This window comes from Gallinula chloropus, assembly GCF_964237585.1.
Source record: "Gallinula chloropus genome assembly, chromosome: 2".
NCBI classification, from domain to species: domain Eukaryota; kingdom Metazoa; phylum Chordata; class Aves; order Gruiformes; family Rallidae; genus Gallinula; species Gallinula chloropus.
The window spans coordinates 5,440,498-5,451,972 of NC_140086.1; the positions used below are offsets into that span (position 1 = coordinate 5,440,498).

The window sequence follows — 11,475 nt, forward strand, 5'->3', positions numbered from 1 at the left end:
AAAAAGCCTTTCCCTCTCCTGTTGCCAAAGGAGGTTGTATCTTCTCTGAGCTTGTCCTGAAGCTTTAAATGTCTTCTTTTCCTGAGTGTAAGATTATGGCTCTCTTAAAGCCTTTTAAGTCTCAATTTTGTTGATAACAATAGGATTTGTTTTAACCTTTCAGATAGTACAGCTCTTAGCGAGTGTCTCTGGAGTTTTATGGGCCATCCTTTGCTAAACAGGTCACACACTCCATGCAAGCAATAAGTGATAAAGTGGTTGGCTGAATATTAATCAGCACATTGCTATCAAGTTTGGTTTACTAGTCCAGTATTTAATAGTGAAACAAGTGCTCATCATCCTACTATTATCCACATTATCTACTTCATTATCCAAAGGTTCTTCCAAGCTGATGATAAAACACTAATTCTGAAATTACAGTTAGTATAATTAAAATAAAATAGTTAAAATAACTTAAAATAAGCCAACAGTACCTTTTGGTTATGTTGAGGACCCAGTTACTGTGCTGTCAGCAGCTGGAGCAGTACTGGGAGGAGGTTTGTTGAAGGTCAGGGTAGGGCTCAGGGGTTAGGTTACTCCTTGTTTCTTTAACCTTAAACAAGCACTTTGGTAAACTCTAAATGTAGTTCACTGACACTGAATTAAGGTCTCTTCCATGGTTTGATTGATGATAGACAAATATTTGTATCACCTGGCTGTGTTTTGCAGCGGAAGTGAAGCGCGTTGGTGACACTGTGCTGGGGATGGCGACGCAGTGCGTTCAGATGAAGAATGTGCAAAGAACAACACCTCAAACCCTGTCTAACCTCTGCTTGAAAATCAATGTCAAATTAGGAGGCGTAAATAATATTCTACTGCCACAGGGAAGGTAAGCCACCTTTCAAAGAGCAAGAGGGTATTGTATGGCAAAGAGAACGTGCGTCACATGAAGATAACTGGGTGCTTTTGTTGGTAGTCAGAGCGCTGGAGTTTAAGTGCCACTTCAGTTGAACTGTTTTTTGGCTTCTGATCGTCACACAGAAGTTCACAGAATCATAGGGGTTGGAAGGGACCCCAAGAGATCATCGGGTCCAACCCCCCTGCCAAAGCAGCTCCCCAGCTCATATTGCACAGGTCGGCGTCCAGACGGGTCTTGAATATCTCCAGAGAAGGAGACTCCACACCCCCCTGGGAAGCCTGTCCCAGGGCTCTGTCACCCTCACTGGGAAAAAGTTCTTCCACATGTTGGTACAGAACTTCCTGTGCTCTAATCTACAGCCATTGCCCTTTGTCCTGTCTCCACAGACCACTGAAAAGGGGCTGGCCAATTCCCCCTGTATCCCGTGCTTAAGATATTTATAAACATTAATTAGGTCCCCCCTTAGTCTTCTCTTCTCAAGACTGAACAGCCCCAGCTCACTCAGCCTTTCCTCATAAGGGAGATGTTCCAGGCCCTTAATCATCTTCGTAGCCCTTCTTTGGACTCTCTCCAGGAGATCCCTGTCCTTTTTATACCAGGGAGCCCAAAACTGGACACAATACTCCAGGTGGGGCCTGACCAGGGCAGAGTAGAGGGGGAGGATCACCTCCTTTGACCTGCTGGCCACACTCCTCCTGATGCACCCCAGGATCCCATTGGCTCTTTTAGCCCCCAGGGCACACTGCTGGCTCATAGCCAGGTCAGGTTACAAAGGGTGGAGAGGAATATTTGCTCCACTTGAAATTTAGAATAAAAATATTGTTACTGCAATCTGGCCATTGAATCACACAGCTGTCATTTGAGTTGAAAATTTATAATATTTTATTTGCCATGATTTTAAAGAAACAAATAGCATTTTAAATAGTACTGGTGTGGAGAAGAGAAGTCTCTGGGGAGATCTTCTAGTGGCCTTCCAGTACCTGAAGGGGCTACAGGAAAGCTGGGGAGTGACATTTTAGAAGGTCATGTAATGATAAGATACAGGGAAATGGTTTTAAATTGGAAGGGGGTCCATTTAGATTGGATGTTTGGAAGAAGTACTTCACTGTGAGGGTGGTGAAGCACTGAAGCAGGTTTCCCAGGAAAGTGGTGGATGCCCCTTCCCTGGCAGTGTTCAGGGCCAGGTTGGATGGGGCCTTGAGCAGCCTTGGTCCAGTGAGAGGTGTTCCTGACCATGGCAGAGGGCTTGGAACTAGGTGATCTTTAAGGTCCCTTCCAACCCAAACCATTCAGTGGTTCTGTGATTCCCTCATAGTTTAATTGTGGTCAATATTTTTCGTTTTGTTGTATGTCTTAACCTGCATAGACATTAAAAAACCCCAAAGCTGGGAGCAGAAAACTCTTACTTAGTTTCCAGGTCCAGTTTACATTGCAATTTCTTACTACTATTACATTGATGGGTTTTAATTAGACTGTGATACAGTCTTTGAAGTTACTTAGATACTCTTGAATTCTGTATCTGACAAGTCACTTGAAGTCCTGTGTGTAGCTGAGTAGGAAGGAAAAAAGTATCATCTTTTTGGAGGGAAAAACAAAAGACATATCATTGCTTTGTGTAGCATCTAGATTAAATTGCACTGAACTGTGCAGCGTAGCAAATGTTAGCATGAAGATATAGCAAGTTACTTGAATGAAAAAGAAGAGCTAGGTTCCTACATAGGTAAGAACATGGCTTTTTTACAATGATTGCATCCCAAGTTGCAGAGAGAGAGAGTGTAAGAGAGCACTCAAGGAATAACCTGCTGCATCATTCTTGGGAGTCTGTTTCAGAGAAGCCAACGTTTTGTTTTGCACAGATAAGGCAATTTTTTTTCCAGGTATTTAGGCTAGTCAGAAGGCAGCTTGGAACAAGTACTCAGGGAGGGGGAAAAAGCCCACATTATAGGACCGGGTGTATATATATTTTATGGATTTTATTCAATTCTGTTTATGGCACTAAAAAATCAACCTGAGTACTGTGCTTGTGGGAGGCTTCTGCTGTTAAAGTGACATTGTTATCCTGTTACATGCTCTGCAATGCAATGACTTTATCTCAGAAAAGCACAGTGGTGTTTGTATTTGGGTTTGGTTTTGGGGTTTTTTTTTTTTTTCCAAAAGAAGTTAAAGATACTGTGGAATCAAACCAGAGGCAAACACCCTGTGTAAGTGGTTTATGCTGGATTCATAAACACAAGGTCTCTGTTAAGAGGCGTGTGTTGACAGTGGTAATGTGGCCAGAAAGATGAATTCTGTGCATTACATCAATAAACTTTGCATTTATGAAGGAAAGTTAAGTAAAGGGGGTTTAAGTAAATGACACAACTACACACATCACCAAGGCATTGAAGAAAAGTGAAGATTTTGGGTATTTAGAATAGATCTGTATTATTTTCTGTTGGTTGGTGGGGTGGGAATAGATGAACTTTTTATTTGTACAACTGCATTATAAGTTACATAGTTAGAGTTATCTTAAAATTCCTTTTTAGAGAAGGTCTGAAAACAGCTGAATCTCCAGTCGTCCCCACACCTGCACACACACAACAAAATTCTGGAGGCCCCAAGATCTCCCGTTGAAGTTTAACACTTCCAGGGTAGTGTTTTGCTGTCCTACTCTTGATGCAGTGAATTCAGCTTAGAGATACTTTTAAACACAGCTCAAAAAACCCCCCTCTCTGCTCTCATGAGACCCCACCTGGAGTACTGTGTCCAGCCCTGGGGTCCCCAGTAGAGTAAAGATAAAGAGCTGTTGGAGTGAGTCCAGAGGAGGCCACAAAAGTCATCAGAGGGCTGGAGCACCTCTCCTGTGAAGACAGGCTGTGAGAGCTGGGCTTGTTCAGCCTGGAGAAGAGAAGGCTCAGGGGAGAACTAATTGCAGTGTACCAATGCTTGATGGGGTCCTTCAAGAAAGTTGGAGAGGGACTGTTCACCAGGGAGTGCAGTGGTAGGACAAGGGGCAATGGCTTTAAGCTGACAGAGGGCAGGGTCAGGATAGATTTTTTAGGAAGAAATTCTTTACTCTGAGGGTGGTGAGGCACCGGAACAGGTTGCCCAGGGAAGTGGAAGCCCCATCCCTGGCAGTGTTCAAGGCCAGGTTGGATGGGGCTTTGGGCAACCTGGTCTAGTGAGGGTGTCCTTGCCCATGGCAGGGAGGTTGGAACTAGATGATCTTTGAGGTCCCTTCCAACCCAAAGCATTTTGTGATTTCATATCCACAACTCTTGTACTTCCTTACCAACGTTACTTTTTTGTTCAGAAACACAGTTTTATATGTGCATGTTCATGGCCCTTCAATTTTCTCAGATTCCATTTGATCCTAAGTGATCAACTTTTAATCTGTTCTGTGCTCTAATCAACAGGGGCTGCAATTCTCCAAGTTTAAAAAAAAAAGTATTTTTTAAAATTAGTTTTAGATGAAAACAATTAGCTTTAAAAATAAGCTGACATAATTAGTATGAGAACTCTAATAATGACTTCTAATAACTGTCTCATTACAAGTGACCAACTCTGGTCAAGTACAAATGGTTGCCTAATTCACTGCAAGACTTCAGAGTGCTATTTACTTGTGTTCTAATCTGCTTTATTAAGTACAAGCCCTGATTTACAAATTTCCTTTCTCTTTATCAGACCACCAGTGTTTCAACAGCCTGTCATCTTCCTCGGAGCAGATGTAACTCACCCGCCAGCTGGAGATGGGAAAAAGCCTTCCATTGCTGCAGTGAGTAAATTGTGTTAATGATTTTTAACCTCTGCTCTCTTGCAGCTCAATTATTCTCAGTTCTTTTGTGCTCTGTTTCTTCTGATTGCCTTATTAGAGTAGTATAAATTACTCTTCTGCAGGAACCTAATGAAACTTTGGAGAGCTTGCTCAGATACTAATTACTTGAGTATGTGTATTAGCTTGTAAAATGTCTGAGCTGCTAATACACAGAGGAGCTTTTCTAGTAGCTGATATTTATCAGAAACACGTAATAAGCTGGTGCATCTTTAAACCTGATTTCTCAGCAGTTAAAAATGTTAAGTGCTGATCCATTGCTGATGGGGAATAGGGCTGGCTCAGTTGTGGGGTTTGGGGGTTCACGCTTCCGATGTGAAATCATGAAATCATCTCTTGAAACTGCCTTCCTTAAAGGGGGGAGACTTCTGACTTGCATTAGGATATGATAGTATCAGTATGTGTGGTTTTCATCTTAGGTTTAGTTCTGATGCTAAATAAATACTTCTTTTAAGTCAGTGTGTTCAGGGAGAGCCAGGTGGAGACGGATTTAGTTTTGATTTCTGATGTAATGAATTTGAATTTGTTTGCTTGTCTGTCTTTAAGTCCCATGCTGTTTTTAAAATGTCTGAATTCTGAGGTTTCATGAACTAAAATTTCCCATCCCTTGGAGTTCAGCCAGGACATTCCTTTAGTGCCTCACCATTCAGTTTTACAGATTCCACAGGGTCCCAGAAAGGCACATGGTCTTCAGGACTTCAAATTCCTGTGCAGGAGTCTGAATTAAATCAATGATTTTGTGGTATCAGTGCTCCAAGTTGAATTTGTTTGGGGTTTTATTTAACAAATGAAGAAATGTAAATAAGAAATTAGTCTCTTTTAGGTTTAAACTAACTGTTGTTACCACAAATAGATTAAATCAAAGCCCTTTCCAAACACATTATGAATTTTGTTAGGTCCAGCCCTAGGTGTACAAGATAGCAGTGCACTTGCTTTCATGAAAACAACTTTATTAAAGTTTGTTTTGGTACAATCACTTTTTCAACAGGTTGTGGGAAGCATGGATGCTCATCCTAATCGATACTGTGCCACTGTTCGGGTCCAGCAGCACCGCCAAGAAATCATCCAAGATTTGGCTGCCATGGTCAGGGAGCTGCTTATTCAGTTCTACAAATCAACCAGATTTAAACCAACTCGTATCATCTTCTACAGAGATGGTGTTTCTGAGGGGCAGTTCCAACAGGTTAGTCTTATTACTACATTTTGTTTCAGTTTTTGGTTACGTAGTTTTCTGGGAGTAATGTAGTTTTTATATAGTTGGAGTTACAAAAAGAAGTATACCCTCAACAAATCATCCCTTAAGGAATATTGTGTCCAGTTCTGGGCTCCCTGGTGTAAAAAAGACAGGGATCTCTTGGAGAGAGTCCAGTGGAGGGCTAGAGAGATGAATAAAGACTTGGAGCATCTCCCCTATGAGGAAAGGCTGAGTGAGCTGGGGCTGTTCAGCCTTGAGAAAAGAAGACTGAGAGGGGATCTGATCAATGTTCATAAATATCTCAAATGGGGGGCGCAAGGGGAAATAGCCAGCCTCTTCTCAGTGGTCTCTGGGGACAGGACAAGGGGCAATGGCCTCAAGTTGGGGCACAGGAAGTTCTGCACCAACATGTGGAAGAACTTTTTCCCAGTGAGGGTGACAGAGCCCTGGGACAGGCTGCCCAGGGGGGTTGTGGAGTCTCCTTCTCTGGAGATATTCAAGACCCGTCTGGACACTGACCTGTGTGACCTGTCCTAGGGACCCTGCTTTGGCAGGGGGGCTGGACCCGATGATCTCTTGAGGTCCCTTCCAACCCCTGCGATTCTGTGATTCTGTGAATATGTTGGTTTCTAACCAAGCAGAGCAGGGAAAGTGTTTTCATAGTTTCCTTGACTTTTTTCCTAATACTTCTGCGTTGGCAGAATTATAAATGATTAAGTATACTTTTGGCAGTCAAGTTGTGTTCAACCTCTGTGACCTATTTAAGGTACATTAGTCAAACTGTGTGCCACAGAACTTGGATAGTAAATAAAAGCTAAGTGTAAGGTAATTTTCCCACTTTTTTAACCAGGATTGATAAATGTTGTATTTTCACACTGCTGCTTTTCATTTGTTCTTGATAAAATCCAACAAATGCTTCCTTGTATTTACTTTATTTGCTTACAGGTATCAAATTTTATGAAATATTTTTCAATATAAAGATACTTACAGATGGTTTCCTTTCTAGTATTTTTAGATGTAAATTAAAAGATACAGAGTATAATCAACTTCTCAAAATCCAAGGGAGCAAAGGTCACTTAGTAAACTTGAATTAGTATAATAATCTTTGGATGAAATTCTGAATTATTTTTTTCCCCTGTTAGTAACTTGTTTTCACTCAAGTTTTAGTTTATAATTAACCCAAATAATTGCTTTTTGTTTTTATCAATGCCTGTGGTTCTGCAGGAGAGTTCACCAAGCTGGGAAAGAGCACAAAGTTGAGGAATTCTGGATTTTATCCCTTGTACTAGTCTGAAAAATAATTAGGCTGTTGTATATTCAGCAGCCTAATTAAATGTTCATTTCTATATGGCAGTTTAAAAGATTTTTGACATACAGCTTATTAATCCGAGCCTCATGCTTTGAGCTGAAGAAATCATCAGAAGAGGGGTGGCCAGCAGGGACAGGGAGGGGATCGTCCCTCTCTTCTTTGCCCTCATGAGACTCCATCTGGAGAACTGTGTCCAGATCTGGGGCCCCCAGTATAAGAAAGGTGTAGAACTGTTGTAGAGGGTCCAGAGGAGACCATGAAGATGCTTAGAGGGCTGGAGCACCTTCCTTATGAAGAGAGGCTGGGGGATCTGGGCTTGTACAGCCTGGAGAAGAGAAGGCTGTGGGGGGACCTCATTGCAGCCTTTCAGTGCCTGAAGGGAGCAGAGAAACAGGAGGGGAATCAACTTTTTAAAAGGGTAGATAATGGCAGGACAAGGGGGATGGAGTGAAGCTGAAGGAGGGAAGGTTTAGATTAGATATTAAGGGGAAGGTCTTTACAGAGAGAGTGGTGAGGGGCTGGAACAGGCTGCCCAGAGAGGTGGTGGATGCCCCATCCCTGGAGGTGTTCAAGTCCAGGTTGGATGGGGCCCTGGGCAACCTTGTGTAGCTCCAGGCCTGGAGGTTGATGTCCCTGCCTGTGGCAGGGGGGTTGGACCTGTGTGATCCTTGGGGTCCCTTGCAACCCAGAACATTCTGTGATTCTATGAAATACAGAAACAGCTCTAGTCTGGCTTGGGAAAGCGGTGACGTGGTGATCTAATTTGTTCTCATTAAGTAAATCAAGGTTGAATCCTCCATGCTTTGACATCTCATTACTGTGTGACTATGCAAGAAGGAACATGGTAAGTAAGAGTCATCTGTAGGGATAGCTGCCTTTCCTATTTATCACTCATCTTTATGTTTCTGACTCAGGTTCTCCATCACGAGCTGCTGGCTATCAGAGAAGCGTGCATTAAACTAGAAAAGGATTACCAGCCTGGAATCACTTTCATAGTTGTGCAGAAAAGGCATCACACCAGACTCTTCTGTACGGATAAAAACGAGCGGGTATGTGCCAACTCTGACCAGCAAGTATCCAGCAGGCAGCCAAGCTACCTATTGCTGTTTAAATAAACAGAAGAACTAAGTTAACTACATGAGATCTTTCTGCCTGGAAACTCCACCCTTCATTTTCTATCTCATAGATAATAAACTGATAAGAAGCTTTTATGATAGAGCAGCAGGATTTGCCTTTCAGCAGGTCTGTCCATCCTTCTATAAGTTCATCAGAATTTTCAGGTTTCTTTGCTTCTTTTTTACTCCCAAGATCCTTAAGGGTTGAGATTGATCTGAGTAGTGTAGGGTTTGCACTGTAGTTGTTTATATCTAGAAGAGTTACCTTGGGCACTCTGTTGTGAATGGAGATGTGTATAGTATTCCCAATGCACTTTAAGGTGTGTTTCACCTGGGTCTGGTGCTAGTGAGGTCACTGTTTTGGTTGTCGTTGACTTTGGAGTGCCTGTTGGGTTGCCAGCTGTAATGTAGACACTGAAACTGTTAGGCAAGGTGAACCCTACACTTTGGGAATACTTCCTTTACCATTAGTGGTACCTTTAAGGTATTTTAGGTGTCTAATGTTGTAGATACCTTGAGTTTGGTTTGGATATATCAGGTGTCATGCACACATGTAGTACTAAACTTTCCAAATAGTTTCATGAGTGTTTCTAAGCTGTTATGGTATCTGTGTGAAGTACAGTTAGAAATATTGATTCCACCTTTCTGGGTGGAGAGGAGACTCCCCAGGTCTAGAATGGGAGTAAATTGAGAGTTCCAAATGGCAAACCCTGTTCACAGATGGGTTTTTTCATGTTCTTTTTCCTTCTGTCAGGCTACTTGGCAGGAGCATTTGGAGCCCACTGGGTTTCAAGACAATAATTAATAACTTTGGATGCTGACATGAAGGTGTTTATGATATCAATAACTTTCTGTGACTACAGTTGTTACATTGTTTTGAAGTGAAGAGGGGTTTTAAGTTCTTTGTTGAGGGAAGTCTGACAACTATGGATTGTCACTGGTCAGCTATAAACAGGAAAAGTTACAGAACTTTTGTCCTGGCATGGGAAGGTGAAAAGAATTTGACAAATGAGTTGCAGCAAACTCTTCTCACAGTAAGCATAAAAGCTGATTGTTGTAGGAAACTTCTGAGAAGATTTTTCAGCTCATCTTTTTTTGCCATCTGTAGTAGAGACACTCCAGATTTTCATTTTCATTCTTTCTTGACTCTTTGCTTTCTACAGATTTATTTTCTTGTCTTTTTCCCTCATTATACAGCTAAACTTGGGGCGTGTGTGTTACTGTGTTGCATTTTCTCTTCACACAGGTTGGAAAAAGCGGCAACATTCCAGCTGGTACTACAGTGGACACAAAAATCACCCACCCATCAGAGTTTGACTTCTACCTGTGTAGTCACGCCGGTATTCAGGTACAGTGTTTTATGGGGGGTGGAAACTTCCCAAAGATAATGCTGCCTGGTGGTATTTTCCCTGTCCTTTGCACAGGAGACAAACAGTTCAACTGCCATCTGTGTGTTCTGCCTTTTTCACCTGTGCCATCCACGGCGCTCACAGACATTGTGAATCTCTGGTGATATGCAGAACACCCCATGCATTTGGATTATTGTGCTTCTATCCTGTCTGTGTGTGGTATTGTCTGAGGTGTATTCAGTAGGGACACTGTTAGATTGCTGTAGGCTACTGATGTGCTGCCTCGAGCTACTCTGTACGGTGGCTTTTTGTCTGATCTAAACTTAGTAAGATGAAAATACATGTCAGTAAGATTGTTTGATTTTAGTTACAAGGAGGAAATTCTAGAAAATTCAATGCTATGCAAAAGGATTAATTCTGTGGGGAGCCAGGAGGGGGGTTGGATGCCTTTTTAAAGAAAAAAAATTGCTGAAGTACGTAGAATTGCCCATGTGATTTTGAGGAAGCAGCCAGTCACACTGCAGTTCACCTGCAGAGATGGAATTTTAAAGAGACGTTGTTTCGAAACGCTGACATCCTGTGTGATCTGCCTTCAGGGAACAAGCAGACCTTCTCATTACCATGTCCTCTGGGATGACAATCGTTTCTCTTCAGATGAACTGCAGATTCTTACCTACCAGCTGTGTCATACGTACGTACGCTGTACTCGTTCTGTTTCCATCCCTGCACCAGCATATTACGCCCACCTGGTTGCCTTCAGAGCCAGGTACCATCTGGTGGATAAAGAACACGATAGGTGAGTCACATCATTTTTGTGTTATTACAGAATTTGAAAGGAAGCAGGAAGGAGATGGGCTTGTTAATTCTGGGGTCAGTGATAAGCCTCAGTTAGCGGTGTGAGGGTTAATTTGGCCTTGCCACTGAATTTAGTCACGGGGAAGAAAGTTAGGTGGTGTTCTGTGCACCTCTGCTTTCTTCTGTTTCAGAGCATCGGTGGTGTCAGGAGTGTAATTGGCTTTTGACTGTTCTGTTTAGATGAAATAAACACACTATGAAAACACTATATGCAAGGAGAGGCAGATGGAATAGGGTTTTGCTGCCTTACCCCCAAACCTTTTTTTCCCCCCCCCTTTTCCCCCAACCTCCCTTCTCTTTCAGTGCTGAAGGAAGCCACACTTCGGGTCAGAGTAATGGCAGAGATCATCAAGCACTTGCTAAAGCAGTTCAAGTTCATCAGGACACGTTGCGCACTATGTACTTTGCTTGACATGTTTTAATGTTTAGCGACTCAGTCCAATCCAGAGTTGGATTCACATGAGACCAGCTGCACTTAGACCAACAGTTGCCCGAGCTACAGTGACAGCCAGCAATGAGTGATGCATCTTAATTTGTGTTTTCCCATTTGCCAGACAGCCTTCCGTCCAGAATTTCAGACTTGATTACGAGCTGCATTCTTGTACCAAACCCCACTATTGTTGGAAATGTAGTTTGCCAAAAAAAAAATATCTCTTTAAGCTGCTTTGGTATAAAACAGACCCTTATTTTATAATTAAATCAAGAGCTGTGATCTCAGGGCTTTGGGGGGGTGGGGGGGGTGGGGTGTAGAGGAGACAAAAACCAAACAAAACAGCAACCCAACTCAAACTCCTCGTTCTGTTTGCTATTCATTGAATTGCTTTTAATAATTTGGAGGGATCTAATTCATACTAAAGTTTGATGGGCTAAAATGCTGTGAATTAGCTTTTAATACAAAGGAAAGCAAAGAATTTTTTGACTGTTTATGAAGCCTTGATTACTC

At 42.3% G+C, this 11,475-nt stretch overlaps 1 protein-coding gene across 1 annotated transcript in view; it reads left to right on the forward strand.

The window, feature by feature from the left end:
• The window catches only part of AGO2 (argonaute RISC catalytic component 2), a gene marked incomplete at its 5' end in the record, with an annotated part of 62,389 nt that extends 51,424 nt beyond the window's left edge, over positions 1-10,965 (forward strand). Inside the window, 7 exons of the mRNA XM_084260142.1 lie at positions 709-868; positions 4,562-4,652; positions 5,698-5,892; positions 8,128-8,262; positions 9,575-9,676; positions 10,274-10,473; positions 10,836-10,965. Coding sequence (XP_084116268.1) covers positions 709-868; positions 4,562-4,652; positions 5,698-5,892; positions 8,128-8,262; positions 9,575-9,676; positions 10,274-10,473; positions 10,836-10,944 — 992 coding nt within the window. The 3' untranslated portion in view covers positions 10,945-10,965. The remainder of the gene's footprint in view (positions 1-708; positions 869-4,561; positions 4,653-5,697; positions 5,893-8,127; positions 8,263-9,574; positions 9,677-10,273; positions 10,474-10,835) is intronic.
• Between the last annotated feature and the right edge of the window lie 510 nt (positions 10,966-11,475).